General features: G+C 38.5%; 3 protein-coding genes across 5 annotated transcripts; all 3 read right to left on the reverse strand.

Moving 5' to 3' along the window:
• Positions 1-520: 520 nt before the first annotated feature.
• On the reverse strand, positions 521-1805 carry LOC147232917 (hydroxyacyl-thioester dehydratase type 2, mitochondrial-like). Its single transcript, XM_086150066.1, has one exon. It carries the CDS (start codon positions 1803-1805, stop codon positions 1311-1313), a length of 495 nt encoding a protein of 164 aa, XP_086006192.1. The 3' UTR covers positions 521-1310.
• rpp14 (ribonuclease P/MRP 14 subunit) lies at positions 521-6132 on the reverse strand. Of its 2 annotated transcripts, XM_086150068.1 has the most exons (6): positions 6074-6132; positions 4540-4687; positions 4199-4283; positions 3874-3950; positions 3708-3786; positions 521-1886 (listed from the first exon to the last, which is right to left on the reverse strand). In XM_086150068.1, exons 2-6 carry the CDS (start codon positions 4629-4631, stop codon positions 1830-1832), a joined length of 390 nt encoding a protein of 129 aa, XP_086006194.1. In that variant the 5' UTR covers positions 4632-4687; positions 6074-6132; the 3' UTR covers positions 521-1829. The 2 variants fall into 2 exon arrangements, with proteins under 2 accessions (XP_086006194.1, XP_086006193.1); XM_086150067.1 differs by lacking the exon at positions 521-1886 and having other exon boundaries at positions 3579-3786.
• Positions 6133-7758: 1626 nt separating this feature from the next.
• Positions 7759-15471, reverse strand: LOC147232919 (monoacylglycerol lipase abhd6-B-like). 2 transcript variants are annotated; one of them, XM_086148871.1, is made up of 9 exons: positions 15343-15471; positions 13988-14118; positions 12775-12934; positions 11998-12111; positions 11361-11493; positions 11084-11241; positions 9742-9796; positions 9351-9451; positions 7759-8825 (listed from the first exon to the last, which is right to left on the reverse strand). In XM_086148871.1, exons 2-9 carry the CDS (start codon positions 14101-14103, stop codon positions 8646-8648), a joined length of 1017 nt encoding a protein of 338 aa, XP_086004997.1. In that variant the 5' UTR covers positions 14104-14118; positions 15343-15471; the 3' UTR covers positions 7759-8645. The 2 variants fall into 2 exon arrangements, with proteins under 2 accessions (XP_086004997.1, XP_086004998.1); XM_086148872.1 differs by lacking the exon at positions 15343-15471 and adding an exon at positions 15155-15257.
• Positions 15472-17199: the final 1728 nt, after the last annotated feature.

Raw genomic sequence — 17199 nt, forward strand, 5'->3', positions numbered from 1 at the left:
CACAATTAAAGGGTTTTAATCCAGTAGAGGGACACCACATGTTAAATTGTTTGGGGATGAAGCCACTTAAAAAAAAAACAACAAAATGAATGCGTTGAATGGATTAACAACCCTCCTGCTCTTACACGCAAAAGGAATATTCGTTTTTGAAATACTTTGCAATAAATCCCGTGAACTGTTCATTTTTTCTTACTGATTTTACCTTCCTTGTCTTTCAATTCCATTTTCTTTAATGTATTGTGCTTACGTCCATTAGGTGTAAAGTTGTTCTAAATCTCACATTCACCCCCAATTCTGAAAGATCTAGGAAAATTGTTACCCTCAATTCTGAAGGATCTACGAAAATTGTTTCATAAATATATTCTATAAAACCTGTTGGAAAAACATGTAAAACATGTTGAAAATAGAACGACATAAACAAAAACAGCCTGCAGCAGTTGACCTCCGTCAGTCATTGTACCACATGCAAGTTTCATCCCTCAACAACATTGTGTAGTGACTCAGAAAACACATCTATGTCCCACAGCATTTTTCTTTATTTTCAAGTATTTCGGTTTTTGTGGAGTTCTTCAATGTCAAAAACATGAAAACACCCTCCTCCATCCCCTTGTGGTGGGTTATGAGGTCACAATTTGACAGTTCCCTTTCCCAACTTCATGAGTCTGATAGTCACAAATAAAAAGCTTGATATCAAATGAATACAGTCAATTAAATGGGCCAAAACCCAAGATATCAAAGATAAATGAATGAGATGTTATATCTTTATTTCACAAAATATACATGAGACAGTCTGAAATGCAATTAACAAACAACAAAGTATCCAAGTCGCAAAACGTCACACCTCGTTTGTAGTTCACATACATAATATTAAATTAACTAAAATGATGGATCCTTTAATCTTGAACAATACAAAATGGATGCGTCCTTTTACAAAAACCAATGAGATTATCATGGTTATTTCTTTCTTCTAAATCTCTTATTTTCCAGGACATTTCAGCAAAAAAAAAAAAAAATTCCAGTGGTTACTTTGAAGGGAAAAAAAAAAAAAAAAAACTAAAATATTTTCCACATCTTCACTGGGGAGTTCACTGGGGATTGGGAAATCTTTTAATAAATTTCCAGTGTAACTCGAGATTCTCAGGATATTTGGCTATTTGTCTTGTATGTGATTTTCACGACAGGATAATACAACATCTTTTTCCAGGACGTGGAGAGTGGCTCAGACTTCATGTCACAGCGGGGGACATTTTCAATCAGAGACGCTGTCACTTCAAGTGTCAAAGTGCAGTGTGACCTCTAAACACGTCTTTTCACTTACTGTGTTGCTGTGTTTCCACCGGCATCATCACCATCACCTCCCCCTCCATCACCACCTTGTCCTTGACTGAGCACGTCACAGCGATGTAGGCGAACGACATCTTGATCTTGCGGACCTCTGCTTCGGCTGTCACCTCCTCATCAATGTAAAGTGGCGCCGGGAAGCGGATTTCCTGGTACAGGAAGACACAACCGGGGCCAGGCATCTTGGTACCGAGAACAGCCGACATCAGGCCGTTTATTAGGACGCCATGGACGATGGGTGCCTCAAACGGGGTGGTGCTGACATAGGCCTTGTCTAGGTGGAGGGGGTTGGTATCGCCAGTAAGTTCAGCAAAGAGCTCCACATCACGTAAGGAGAAGGCCTTGGTAAGGGAGGCACGCTGGCCCACGTGAAGCATCCGGCAGCAAGGAGGAGGAGGAGGATGAGCTGCTGCCATGAAGCATGGCCGAGATATTGCCAGGACTTTCCTCCAGATGAAAGTCATCCTGAAGATGATGGAAGTCCTGTTTCAATCCAGCTGCAGCTCACGACTGTTTCCTGTTAGCGCCAACAGGAAGGGAGACACCTGAAGACAGGGGACACTCATCAGCGGAAGAAACACAAGTGACGTTCTTGAACACAAAACTTGCAGCTTTAGACAGGTAATATTTAAAATCATTTAAGGATCTATGGACACCCTGGCAAATATTCACTCTTAAAACCAACACCTTGATTCTATTGGGATTGTCTTTCATTCTTTTTAGGAATGTTTAATTGATTTATTGCCATTTTTGGCAATTGTTTTTCATGTGTTTTTTCTTGTTTATCTGTAGGTTCACATCAGGAATGGGAATGACTATAATTAGATAATTGATACATTAAAGAAATGACAAAAACTTTCTTTGTTTGACCATTTTTAAGAAGGGTATTTTTGTGACTTAAGTGATTGGTAATGCTTCCTACTTTGAATAATTAAGGCTAAAAAATTTACATTTTGTTTCCGAAAAAATAATTCTGCAACTTTCCATCTATATCTAATAACCTGTCCAAAGTTCTTGACCCCCACTGAAAAAGCCATGCACTCAACAATTAGACAGTGCAGGCCATAACGAAAGTGTCAAAGAATCTTTCTACATCTGTCTTCTTTCTTGCTCTCTCTAATTCTACCCCCACTTGTCGAGGCAGATGCCCCCCCAACATTAGGTTAGATCTGACCAAGGTTTCTGCCCAGTAAAGGGCAGTACTTCCTTGCCACTGTTGCCAAGTGCTTGCCCATGGTGGACTGTTGGGTTTCAGCAAATCGTTTATAAGTGTGTGGTCATGACCTGTTTTCATCATAAAGTGTCATTAGACAAATGTGTTGATAAAATCTGACTCGACTTAATTTATCATCACAATAATTTTTGGCTTTCATCAGATAAACCGACTTTAAGTTGGATAACTGGAGGTCCTTGATCTACCTTAATCAACCTTTCGGGGAAAGGTTGTCCGCATAGACCTGGCCATCACCATCGACAGCATCGTGGTAAGGCCAACTGCGAGAAACCTGGGTGTGGTCCAAGACAACCTACTGTCATTCTCAGCGAACGTTGCAGCAGTCGCACGTTCCTGCAGATTCCTCCTCTACAACATCAGGAAGATTCAGATTCCTCACGGAGGATATAGCACAGATAATCATCCAGGCTCTAGTCATCTCTCGTCTGGACTACTGCAACTCCCTCCTTGACAGTGCTCCAGCGGTGACCATCAGGCCTCTGGAGCTTACTCATAAAGCCGTCTGGTGTTCAACCGTCCCAAATTCTCCCACACAACTCCCCTTCTTATATCCCTACACTGGCTCCCGGTAGCCGCCAACATCAAGTTCAAGACCCCGGTGCTCGCCTACCAGGCAGCGAATGGGACAGCCCCGTCTTATCTCCAGGATATGGTCGAGCCACATGTCCCTACCCGTCCCTTCCGATCTGCCACCTCTCGGTGACTGTCCACCCCATCACTCAGAGCCCCTGGCTGCCGATCGAACCGGTCTCGGCTCTTCTTGGTCTTGGTTCCTCAGTGGTGGAACGAACTCCCGAAAAAGGTCAGAACAGCGGGGTCGCTGCCCATCTTTGGTTCTGAGCTGAAAACATACCTCTTCACCAAGCACCACCCGACTAATTCGCACTCAGTCCCCAACCCCTCCGAAAAAAAAAAAGGAAAAAAAAAAAAAGAAATGAATGTATGTATGTATATGGTATTGACATGGCTATTTGGTAGAGTGGTCACTACTAACTTCTGACTACTAGTACTTTGGATCTTCGGTAACGGAATTGCACTTCTTGTAAATCGCTTTGGATAAAAGCGTCTGCCAAATTACTGAAATGTAATGTAATGTAATGTAAATCATTGAGTTGCAATCAAATTGACTTACCTGAGGGACCCTAAAAGCACAGGCCTGGTTGTTATATGAGCCCAATAAGGTCAAGGAGCTCCAAAGCTTCACTAAACCCCTGAAATACAAATAAACAAAAACAAATTGGATACTTTCCCTGCCTCTGCTGGCGTGTGAGTGTGTGTATAAAGACTTTGAGACTCACCTGCTCGGAACACGCAGGAGACCAGTGAGAGTATTCTCATCGTATTTCAAGAGGTCAAAGGTCAAAGCAGCTCCCACCTAAAATACACAATCAAAGGCATGAAAATAATCATTTTATGCTTCAATATGATGTTTGAATTTTTCTTCCAAAATCTTGACCTGTTGCTGAAAATCCACAAGTCTACAGATTATTTGTATGAATAATTTCAATGAAACAGACCATGAGCAAAAAATTAGACATCATTTCAACTGTATTTTCCCAATTTCTATTTCAGTTCCTTGGAATTGCATTTATTTTCCTATTCTTCACTGAATATGGATCTCACATCGCCAAACAGAGTCTTCAGGCCTGTGATGATGAATTGTTTCAGGTCGACTGCAGTCAGTCTTGTAGAGTCGTCTTCTAGGACACTATAACACATGCACAAAGACAGACAGAATTTAGTGTTCCTTTTGATATGACAACTCCTTCATATAGTCAAACAATTCATTTGTATAGGTATAATCAGATGTCAAACAATTTAAAAATTGTCAACCACTGACATTTCAAAGTAACAAGGATGCAAAAAACTTCTGAGATACTTTCCAGATAGATTCTGTCAGTCACCAAGACAAAGACTGACAGACAAGCAGGAGTGAAATCTTATCCTGCTCAGCAGCCACTTACAGGCAAACCTTCATGTAGTAGTACGGAGAGGCGTTCTTCAGCACGACCCGTTGGTAAACGGCAGGTTCTTCCTTTTCGTTCAAGCAACTCATCCTATTAAAGCATCAGCGATCTCTGTCCCTCAGGTGATGAATACAAGCTCAGTCAGCTGATCACAGACATAGAAGGTTGAAATCATACAAGGATTCATGATTATCAATGAGTTTACAGTGGGAGCTGAAATTGATAGTGAAGTTGTGTATGAAATTCAAGCAATTTACAACCAAAGTGTCATTAAATGTCTACAACAGCAGATGAAAAGTTTTCACAAACTGAAATGAGGTCAGTGTTATTTGCTGAGCCTGCCCTGCCAGTCAGAAACACATTTAGATCTCTACCCTGAACCAAGAGCTGCTTCACTATCTCCTAAGAAATTTGTTCAAGACCCACGGAGCTTAATGACTGTCTCTTAAGACAGAAAATGAAATAAAAAAAACTATAAGGTTTAAAAAAAAAACAACAATTTGTACTTTGGAAATGTGGTCAAATATGTAGTCAATATCTCAGTTAGAAATTGAATAATTAAATCAGCCCGGGGGCCAATTGCATCAAAGAGGGGCAGCAGCATCAAAGTTGTGATTATATGGACATCAAGAGTAAAATCTAAAAAAATGAGAAAGAAAAAAGAGAGAAAAAGAGAATATATGTATATCAAAGGAAAAAGACTTAATTTGTAAAAATTAAAAAAAGATCAGTTTAGGAATACCGTTGTTTATTCCTTAGGTTGGAGGGTTGATTGTGAACAGGGTTCAGTTTGTTTTTTTATATTGTTGACACATCATTTGTGTTTGGACTCGTGTAATTTAAATTTGTAGTTACTCTAAAAGCAGGTGAGCCTTTACTTGACTATAGTTATACTTCTATTGGGCTCGTTTTGCAAAATCAATTCAGCCTTGAACTGGAGGTTTCAGGACCATTTATTGTTTTTGTATGACTTAAAATCAAACTAATATGAATTTGGTCCAGTTGTTTTAAACTTAATTTGCAAATTTTCTAACATGAGACTTAGAAAAACTGCTAAAAAATTTCACTGTGGTCAAATCACTTTTCCAAAGTACTGTTATTCATCCCGAAACATTCATAGCATTTTTGAATAAGGTTCTAATAAATTCAGGGAAAATTTCCTTGCACAATAAGACTATGGCAGCAATCTTATCGTAGTCTTAAGATGGTATTCAGAGGAATTCAACCATAATACATCGACATAAGAAGTAAAGGTTAAAAAATATCAGTTGAAATTACCACCAGTGGTCAAATAAAACGGGGACAGGCTTACAGTCATAGTGACGCTAAGGCTTAGCGTCACAAACTTTAGCTTAGCGGCTAAGCTAAAGTCTATAGATTTGAAAAACGTAAATGGTCCTTTGTGATCCAATCTACAGGACAGCTCAAAACTCCTACAAAACTACTTTCAGCAGGCAAGGCATAGACGCACGGCCGCTTCTCCTTTATGTAAAAAACAGGAAAAAGAAGTCGATTTAAGTTATCAACTCACCAACTGATGCTACAATTGAACATGCGCAATATTATTGCAGTCTGCGCATGCGCTGCCATTCTCTTCTTCCTATGAAGGTTTAGGGGAATGACGTAGCGGATAAAGGCGCATTAGCACCATCGAATGGCTGGAAAAGGAGGTTCAGTTAAAAGTCTTGTAGAGTTGTAATAGGTGTTTATGTAAATCCTGTAAATTTTACAGGATTACAGGATCCTCAGGTCATGGACCCCTGCAACCTGTAAATTTCACAGGATTTACATATGATGACTTGTATGCTCAGTTGGACAGTAATGAGGGAGAGAACGATCATTTTGAAGAATAAAGGGGATGTGCAGAATTGCAGCAACTATAAAGGGATAAAGTTGATGAGCCATACAATGAAGTTATGGGAAAGAGTAGTGGAAACTAGACTGAGAGCAGAAGTCAGCATTTGTAAACAGCAGTATGGCTTCATGCCTAGAAAAAGTTGCTGCACTTGCAGCTTTGAGAATGCTAATAAAGAAGTACAGAGAAGGCTTGAGGGAGCTGCATTATGGTTTATAGACCTAGAAAAAGCATATGACAGGATGCCAAGAGAGGAACTCTAATACTGTATCTGGAAATCTGGAGCGGGAGAGAAGTATATTAGACTGGTGCAGGACATGTATGCTAGCAGTGAGACAGTGGTGCAGTGTGCTAAAGGGGTAACAGAGAAGTTCAAGGTGGAGGTGGGACTCCATCAGGGATCAGCTCTGAGCCCCTTCTTGTTTGCAGTGGTGATGGACAGGGTAGCAGATAAGGTTAACCAGGGATCTCCATGGACCATGATGTTTGCAAATGTCATTGTGATCTGTTGTGAGAGCAGAAAACAGGTTTAGGAAAATTTTAGAAAAGTGGGGGTATGCTCGGGAGAGGAGAGGAATGAAGGTTAGTCACAACAAGACAGAGTATATGTGTGTGAATGAGAGGAACTCAGGTGGAATGGTGAGGCTACAGGGAGTGGAGATCAAGAAGATGGAGGATTTCGAGTACTTAGGGTCAACAGTCCAGAGCAGCAGAGAGTGTGGAAAAGAGGTAAAGAGATGGGTTAGAGCAGGTTGGAATGGGTGAAGAAAAAGGGGGTACTATGCGATAGAAGACCATCAGCCAGAATGAAAGGAAAGGTGTACAAGACGGTGGTGAGACCAGAGATGCTGTATGGACTAGAAACAGTTACAATGACGAAAAGACAGGAAGCAGAGCTGGAGGTCACAGAGATGAAGATGGTAAGGTTCTCTTTAGGAGTGATCAGTTTGGATAGGATCAGGAATGAGTCCATCAGAGGAACAAAACATGTTAGATGTTTTGGAGAGAAGGTCAGAGAAGCCAGACTGAGATGGTTGGGTCACGTACAAAGGAGAGATAGTGAATATATTGGTAGACGAATGCTGGAATTGAAGCGGCCAGGCAAGACGTCTAGAGGAAGACCAAGGAGAAGAGTTATGGAGGTAGTGAGAGAGGATATGGAGGATGTTGGCGCGAGAGAAGGTTGATTCGCTGTGGCAACCCCTGAAGGGAAAAGCTGAAAGGAGAAGATTTGAGCTGAATGGGTCAAACACATGTGACAACAGTCAAGTTGAAGCAAAAATAATTGACAAAGTATCAAAGGATACAGACTCTCAATATTGACCCCTTCCTGCTACAATGTGGAAATGAAAATGTAATACTTTTTTGTTGACTGTTCATATTTGTATACTTTATTTGATTTACAGAGTTGAAATCATTGAATTTAACATAAAGGAAAATAAATAGAAATATAGTGGATCCTCCTCTGAAATAGTAGAGGTTTTAAATACAATATCAATAAACTGAAGAAAGAGTGTGAGCACATTAAGACAAATGTGAAAGGATGAAAACATCCTTTCTTACAGAAATATTAGTCATTTAAAGAAAGGTGCCATTCATGGAAAATCAAACTCATCACCTTCTTAGTGACAGTAGTTATGGCTATCTAACATTTTAATAGCTTCAACAACTTCAAATACAAATCAAAATTGTGTCTGATGTTTTTACTATAATTCAAAGCAGGAATTAAAACAATGAGTTTTGGAAGCATTATATGCAAAAACACAAGTTGAAACAAAACACCAATGCTATTTTCTGTTTATTTCCGCTGTAAGCAAACATAAAGCTATTGAGTAGGTTGACTGCCTCTGCAGAATCATTATAGACAAACACTTTATTCTTGAAAGCAATTTCTTCATCTTGAATATCAGTAGGAACGTGTTCAACTGCAGTAGGAGAATAAACACACAAACAGAAATACAGCAGAAAAGATAAAATGATTGTCGTCAAACAGACAGAGCAGAGAGATTAATGGGTAAAATCCCAAAGAGGAATGATTTCATTCAACATGAACTAGAGCCTGGATCAACAGGAAGTTGCATACAAACAAGAACAGTTAAAAACTGTTACTGCAGACACATTGCTCTGTCACAGAAAGCTTTTGCATGAAACTACAAAACATGTCTCATCCCCTCAAATATGACACATATAATATCTCCATTAGTCACGCGATAACCTTCATTTTCAGCATTCATGTTGGAGCTTTTCCTTAGGAAAGTTTCTTAGCATCGTCACTGGTGACTTTCTGCTTAGACTGGAAATTCATGAGGAGGCTGGCAGTTTTTCGGGGACGCTCCAGCGCCATAGAGTGCCCGCATTGCTCAAGTATCTCCACTTGGCAGTTTGGCACCGCTGCCTTCAGCACTGATGCACCAGACACATGAAGCACCTGAAGGAGCATAGGGACATGTTTCCCATCACTGCAACTCAGAGAATCCTGCCAATACAGATTCAGTCAGCCCTGCATAAACTTATGAGTAACTGATCTGTTTCAACATCTTAACTTGAATAATCAGATAAATTCATCTTCGTTTGCTGAATAAAATAATGAACATTCTGCCTCTGATATCTGAAATCTATCAATCAAATGTATAAAGCTGGGCTTCTATTGAGGCCATTTAAGATTGTTCCTTAGTGCATACAGCATCACTACACACCTTTGAGTCTTATCAGAATTTCATTTTAGTTGCCTCTTTCCTTTATTTTTCAGTTTTCCTAAAATGAATCTGTATTATAATATTTTTGACCTCTACATTTTTATCACTTTTATAATTTTTAACATTTTGACCTAGATGGAGCAATGATGAAATTTTTTCCACAACATACCAATAGGAACATGCTTTGGCTGTGCTTAACTGAATATTATTGTGATAATTTACTGAAATGTAATAAATCATAGGTCTGATTGATTTACCCTGTCCTCCTTCCCCCAGATGACCTGCAGCGGTGAGGTTATCTTGTGCATATTCTCCTGCAGGGAGTGGCGAGACCTTTCCCCCACAATCTCCATGAACACTGGATGACCCCCACACACACACACACACACACACACATATACACAAACAGGAAAAGTTGGTCTCACAAGATCACTGCTTTTTCATGTATTTGACAATTGAGTTGCCTTTTTTCGACATTGGTAATTTCTTTTTCTGAGAGATGCTTGACGGTAATAGACGTTCACATTCACAAACACAACCCCACAGCATTTAGTTACAGATTATACATATATATATATATAAAACCTCCTTAAAACTATTATTAAAAACATTAACTGTCTAGGCCAATCTAATCGAAGACTGACTGACCTTCTTTGTAGAAACTATTGTTGGGGATCCTGAGGGCTAGAAGACCACGGAGGATCTGAAAGACACACACACACACACACACACACACACACACACACACACACACACACACACACACACACACACACACACACACACACACACACACACACACACACACACACACACACACACACACACACACACACACACACACACCTCAATACTACAATACTGATAATACAATTGAAATTGTTAAAATGCTGAGATTTCACTCTGTGGTTTTCATGTGCTTTTACAATTGGCACATGAAAAAAGTATGAGTGGAAACAGAATATTTGAGAGGAAGCTAAACTATAACTAGAAAATTGTGAGGTACTTTGAGTTGAAGGTTTGACTTTTTTGAATGAGATAATAGGTAGCGATAGAAAAAAAAAACATTTGGATAACTTGGACATATTGAACAATTAACTTCCCTAGTTAATTAATCTGATATAGTCAAGAGAGACTCACACACATAGGTCTGAGATTAAGTAAATTTGACTTAGTCCATAGTGTCCATAGTGACTTAATCTGAAGAAAACTCCAGTGCATTGCGAAAGTGTATAAAAGCAGTAACTTCAGACAACCTCTGATGAACAAATTAATTTCTAAACTGCATTCTGAAAATGTTTTATGACTTTGAAAAGTGACTTTTTGAAATTGTTACAGAGATACCAGTACAAGTATTTTAATTAATTGTATATTTAATTTAAGAATAAAAAACACTACAAAGTTTTATTGCTTGTTTTTAATCACAGAAAAAAATAGTGAGAGCAATTTCAGATTCCTTGGGTAAAAAATATGAAATAGCACAACATCAATTAATATCATAAACATATTTTTTCAAATATATTATTAGAAATACTTGCATGCATTTCAAACTAAGTGTTTCAAACGGTGTAACACCAATCTAAACTTTTGCAAATCCTTGATTCAACTTTTAGAAAGCTTTGTTAGGGAGGTCTAAATCTTTTTATCATTAATGTTACATCTCTTGGTATTACTCATATTATACAGAAAAAAGGCTTTGAGATAACTATTATGTAACACTTAACAACACTAGTTTCTATTAGCTTTTATTTAGCCTTGGTTAGCCTCTAGCTTGCAGTAAAGAAGGAATTTTCCCCCCAATATGAAAGAAAGGGAAGCTGTGTTTAGTTGATGTGTCATCATTTTGGTTTCAAATTGGAAAAATAGCACAGCAGAATTAGCTCTTGCCTTTCTGATATGTCAGACGGGTTACTGAGGGAACTGTAACCTTCTCCTAACAGACAAAAGTATGTAATTAACGAATGTGCACATTGTGCGAATGGTGCTTTACCTGTCGAGGCAAATTGATAGGAGTGTAGCAGCAAAGTCGGAGCATGTCCTCCATTTCTTGTTGGGTTGAGGGAATCAGAGGAATAGCCTCCTCCTGCTGACTCTTTTCCAACTCCTTTAGTTGACTGATGAACTCAGTTTCCATGGGATAAACAAGACCTGGGAGACAAGGATGAAAAGGATAAAATAAGAGTTTGGCATCATAACGCTATTTCAAGTCAGATTCTGGGAGAATGAGGAGATGTGTATCGTGTGTGGAATGTATTAAACAAATTCACCTGCAGGGCACATTAAGGTGACGCTGGACAGGTGAGCCGGGTAACAAGCAGCATAAACACCTGCAACATTTCCTCCCATTGAGGTCCCAGCCAGGTGGAATGGTTTTTTATCCAAACCAATACTCTTTACAAACTGTGCAAAAAGATCCACAATAAATAAACAACAAATGTATTCTGTATTACATAGTACTCATCAGAGCTTCATTGTGATGATAGCAATCACTGACTTTCAACTACCTGCAGTGCACAAGTAGAAGAGTCACATACTGTTGCTCATCACTTTTGTGCCAGGACACTTGGCATCAATCACAACAATATAAATCTAAACTTTTGTCTCAATCAGGACGAGTGCCATGTATGCATCAGAAGGTGTCACACGGTGAAGACTAAATGTGGTTTGTCACATTGTATTTTTTGAGAAACCTTGGCAAAAGAAACAAGAATAATGGTAAAAATCCTTTTGGAATACATAAGGAGTGGATTTGAAAACACCATGGAAAACTCAATTTCGACAATAAGTAGCCGATATTGGAAAATTCTGAGGGAAGTTTTTCTTGTTTTGTTTGCCACTTTATTAACAGTAATGGAACAAAATACAGATGAACATACGCACATAGACATACTGGGTTACACAAACCTGATGGATGCGGCCAACCTGGCCCTGAATGCTATAGTCCTCAGCTCCTGTGCGGCTTGTTCCTTCATGTCCTGGCATGTCCACACACACAACATGCTGATCATCAGGGAGATACTACACAGGAAAAGCAACAAACACTAAATGAAATAAACCAATACAAGTTGAGCAAAAATTATAGCTCACACAACCTTGTGATTTCAAAGTTATAATTACAAAAGTATTATTTTGTTCTATGACAATAAGAATGTAGTACCAGACATTTGAGCTGAACAAAGTTCTATGTCTTTACCTTTGATACACATGCATCACAAAAGTAAAAATCATATTTTTACTGGAGTGTTTTCTTTTACTTTGCTCCATTTAGTTTGTTCCCTGTGAACTGTCACAAAATTATAACATGGCCATGTTAGAAATGGGATTCATATTAAAGAAACAAGGATAGGATAGTATTATATCCGGACATTTCAACATTTAATCTTACTGTGAATATATTATTTAACTATAGCAGGACTGTTGGGCAAACGATATCCAAAATTTCAACGGTGAGTGGAATAAAAGAAAAGTTCCACATTACCAAGTATTCAAATGAAGTTCTGGTAGATAATAATAGTCAAAATCTTATTAATGTACTTCAGATATGCTGAACAGAATTTGTACAGTTGGTTTCTGCATTCATCCAATTTCTTAATGCCCTATTTATTATTTTTACATTTGTTTAAATAAGACTTGTATCCTGATGTGTGTATGTGTATTCACATTTCTGTGTGTGCTTGCTACCTCAATGAGGGGCAACCACATGTCTTTGGTGGCAGAAAAGCCATGCAGTAGCAGAAGTGATGGCTGTGCGCCACCTGGAGTTCCACGGCTGGAATAACAGAAGTGATAACTTCCGCTATAAGAGTATCGGACCACCAGCTTCAGCTTGTGACGCAAGTACCTGTAGAGGACCATAACTTCACTAAGCGTTCTGATTAAAATGCTCAAATTATGCATTCAGAAACCTAAATCTTTACGTAACTATAACATCGCACCTACAGCATGATATGAACATTAGCAGATGATTGGGGGGTCCACGTGTAAGGTTGTTAAAGCATTCTTGGTATCAGAACACCATAGGCCAAAGGTCAATGATCACATAAATGTTTTTATCTTTGAATCTGTATATATACTGTATGCCTCAGCTTCTTTACATCATTCCAATTCATCTAATATATAATGTGTCAGTATCATGTAACAAAATTGTAATTTTGTAATAACAAATAAGAACTGTGTGTGTGTGTGTGTGTGTGAGAGTGTGTGTGTGTGTGTGTGTGTGTGTGTGTGTGTGTGTGTGTGTGTGTGTGTGTGTACATGTGTGAGTGTGTGCGTGCGCACAAGTGTGTCTCTTTACAACTGAGACAAAGTCCACTGGCCCAGGTCATTTTTTTAAAAGTAAATCTTTAAAAGTAAAACTATATGTTACAAAGCTGAATAACAATTGGTCATCTCTCTCATGCTTTCTGATGTCATAAACTTCAATTATGTTAGTCTCAGAACTTTCAATAATCACCTAATCAGCTGATGGCTGCCCATTACATAATGTGCGAATGACAAATCATATGAGAACCTTGTTTTAAGTCTTCAAGACTTAAATAAACATCAATAGACATCCATCTCACGTCACATCATGTTCTAAGGTTCAGCTATCCATACTGATTGATTAGTGGAATGTGATGGTAATTTTTTTACACATATAAACTGTTAATCTAAAGAACTGCTATTGGGAAATACAATTATGGATTTAAACACCCTCTTCTTCTTTTGGCTTTTCCCTTCAGGGGTCGCCACAGCGAATCAACTTTCTCCATCTAACCCTATTCTCTGTATCCTCCTCTCTCATAACAACTACCTTCATATCCTCTCTCACTGCGTCCATAAATCTTCTCTTTGGTATGGGTTTAAACACCACTAAATACAAATCTTTTTGTGTGTTTGTATGTGTGTTTTTTACCTGTTATAAGCCTTGATGAGAACGCCCGGCCAGATCAGCACGGTAGCAATGGCGAGGGCAGGCAGAACCAGCAGAGTCCCTGACATCATCATGATTTTAGCTGCGCTCTGCTCCATCGCTGCGCTCTGAACCTGTGAACACAAACTCTGTTATTTCCTCCAAAATCACATTCAAATATGAATGCTGACTTTGTATGTCATCAGCCCTATGGGCACTTGATGTTCAGGGCACTTATACCCTGAACATCCAATTATGCAACGTGCTTCAATTCAAGCTGAAAGATGCTGCCATCGGTTTAACTGATTTTTTGTTGTCAGAGTCACAAGAGGTGAGGTCAGATCTTTATCTGATCAGTCACCGCAGAATCAAATGGATGGAAATTGCCTCCATCATGATTTTTTTGGGTTTATGAAATAAATGTGACTCATCATTTTTTTTTCTGGAAGTTGTATGAACAAGAATACATAACATGAGAGTTGAACATGTAACATGTTTTTTGTTTTGTTTTGTTTTGTTTAAAAAAAAATACATGTGTTACAAAAAACATATAACACATTTATTGACTTAGGTTGCGAGGCTCTGAAAACAGGCCTGCAAAGTAAGGTTGGAGTCACTGAACAGGATTTCACAAAAAATTGGGGAAAATTAGAAATTGCCTTAATTACAGTATAGTTTTATATTTTGGCGTGTTAATCTTAATTTCAGCAATTTTGTCATTTGTGTTGTGTTTAAAAAAAAAAAATAAACAAAGGACGATATTCGTCCAATTCCTTTCTTAAGATAACTGACACAGGAAGAGTAGATAAACACGGAAGCGGTAATTTGACATTTAATTTCCCTCTTTTAACAGCATTTTAATAATTTATTATTATAATTTATATAGTTTTTACTTTTGTGATGCATGTGTATCAAAGGTATTATAATTTATTAATTTATTTTAATAATTAATAATTTATTTGCACAAAACACTTTCCACCTGTTTTGGCTGAAGTGTGCTACCTAACAGATAGGACTTGACAGCTGCCTCACTTATGATGCTATGCGATGATGAAGGTGAGGTTTCAAACACAGCAAAGACAAAAGAAAATGATAAAATATGTGAAATAATGAAGTAAAGCCAACCAAGGTACTTGTAGGTTGCCTTTAAGACGAAGAAAAAGGACTTACATAAAGCGAGTTACTGAATAAATGACAGCCGGACGACGGGCGCTCTCAGCCGAGCAAAGGTTTCCTGCGTCATCTTTAAAGAGTTGAATGAGAACATGACGGAGGCCAAGCTAACACCGGCTCCCCGGCTGTCAAAAAATAAACGTTAACACCGGTTTAAAATTACCTGGAGGAGGAAGGAGACTTACCTATCCGCTTCAGCCTTGTCGTAGCAGCTTCTCTCGTCCATTTAGAAGTTCCTCCTTCCGCTCCTTTTTTCCTTTTTTCCCTCCCCTTTTACTCACGACCGCCTTTGAATTGGGCTTAAAGGGCAAGTTCAACGGAACGGACAATGGTGCGTTCATGAACCACATCACGTCATGTGGTCTTGTGTGTGTGTGTGTGTGTGTGTGTGTGTGTGTGTGTGTGTGTGTGTGTGTGTGTGTTTGTGTGTGTGTGTTTGTGTGTGTGTGTGTGTGTGTGTGTGTGTGTGTGTGTGTGTGTGTGTGTGTGTGTGTGTGTGTGTGTGTGTGTGTGTGTGTGTGTGTGAGAGAGAGAGAAAAACGAGAATTAGGGTAATAATGTATTGGCTTCACACGGGGGCGCCATATTGTCAGCTCGATCAAGTCAATCCAACCTTATTTCTCAAGTACATTTTCAAAGCAGATTAAGAATCTTTATCCCTTGCTAAAACACGGCTAAAAAATTTACAAAATTATTGAAATATTCTTCCTTTACTTTTGGCTTTTCCCTACAGGGTTGCCACTGCAAATTACCCTCCTCCATCTAAACCAGGGGTGGGCAAACTACGGCCTGCGGGCCACATTTGGCCCGTTTGCCTTTTTAATCCGGCCCGCCAAAGATTGGTACAGAATTCATACTTGATGCGAATGATTGGATCAATGAATGTTGGGAGCTCAAAAAGGAGATTATTTCATTTTACGAGAACACTTTTCCTGATCTGAATGACACAGATTGGCTTTGTGATGTGACCTTTACTGTGGACATACTGACACACATGAATGAGCTACAAGGGAAAAATCAGTTTGTGCACAAAATGCAAGCAACCGTCAGAGCCTTCAAAAACTGGTTTTATCAGACAAGTCTGATATGTAAAAATTTGTTAAAAAATGCGTTTTATTTTTTTAGCATGTATCGTATCTTGTGGTGACCCACAATCAATTTTTCTGTCAATCAAATCTGTCAATTTTTAAAATTCAGAGCGGCCCCTGACCCAAAAAGTTTGCTCCCCCCTGATCTAACCCTATTCTCTGTATCCTCTGTATCATTACAAGATGTCAGTTTTTGGTGGAAAAGGTTATAGTTGAACAGGAAGGCGCCTCCATCTCATGTCAACATAACAATGCAAAATATGGCAGACTGGGAAGCTGCAATGAGAAATTAAATAAACAACATCACACACCTGGACAGGAAATACACAAGACCTATGAAATCCACTCCACCACTGATTCCCTGAATTTGTTAATTTAACACATTTTTACAGAATTTGTGTCATTATTTTCCATTATGTTACATTTTCCAGTGATTAAAGATGTTGTGTAAAACAGTTCATACTCTATTCTGCTCATCAAACTAGCCTTGGAGATGGAGTGTACTGTTAAACAGGTTTTTATTTTAATGTTGCATTTTAAATGAGGTGTGACTTAAGTGAACTTTGCAAACACAGGAGCAAGCAATAATTATGAGTTTATATTCGATTAGACATTCAAATCAACAGTTATTGGTTCCGTTACTATCATTTTAATACATTGCTATTTTAATTTGTGTCAACATACTGTAGTTGAAGTTAAGTGAGTTTTCTTGACAGTTAAAATATAATGTGATGTTGTTTTTTTGGGGGGGGCATAGAGCAGCAAATTTAAATGATAAATGATCACAGGTAGACACTTCAATAGTTCTGTTTTTTTCTTTTTTATTTTGTCTCTTTTACGCGATTCTATTCTATTCTTTTCTATTATTCTAGTAACAAAATTTTCATACACAAACGGATGGTGAGGTGATTCATATGGGCATTAATTATAGCAGTTGTGGCAGTGGAAACATGT

The sequence above is a fragment of the Fistularia commersonii genome, chromosome 7 (assembly GCF_037954325.1).
Source record: "Fistularia commersonii isolate RoL2024-O1a breed Wild chromosome 7, RoL_Fcom_v1.0, whole genome shotgun sequence".
Lineage (NCBI taxonomy): Eukaryota > Metazoa > Chordata > Actinopteri > Syngnathiformes > Fistulariidae > Fistularia > Fistularia commersonii.

Bases quoted from the DNA above. Each gene is read 5' to 3' on its own strand.
- LOC147232917 (XM_086150066.1), bottom strand. From the start codon at position 1,805: ATGACTTTCATCTGGAGGAAAGTCCTGGCAATATCTCGGCCATGCTTC.
- LOC147232919 (XM_086148871.1), bottom strand. From the start codon at position 14,103: ATGGAGCAGAGCGCAGCTAAAATCATGATGATGTCAGGGACTCTGCTG. The intron at 12,112-12,774 runs GTAGCAAGCACA...TTTCCTGTGTAG, and splicing joins TGTGGTTGCCCCTCATTGAG to TATCTCCCTGATGATCAGCA. The intron at 9,797-11,083 runs GTAAAGCACCAT...TGTGTCTTTCAG, and splicing joins CTATCAATTTGCCTCGACAG to ATCCTCCGTGGTCTTCTAGC.
- rpp14 (XM_086150067.1), bottom strand. From the start codon at position 4,631: ATGAGTTGCTTGAACGAAAAGGAAGAACCTGCCGTTTACCAACGGGTC. The intron at 4,284-4,539 runs GTAAGTGGCTGC...CATGTGTTATAG, and splicing joins TACTACATGAAGGTTTGCCT to TGTCCTAGAAGACGACTCTA. The intron at 3,787-3,873 runs GTGAGTCTCAAA...TTTGTATTTCAG, and splicing joins CTCCTGCGTGTTCCGAGCAG to GGGTTTAGTGAAGCTTTGGA.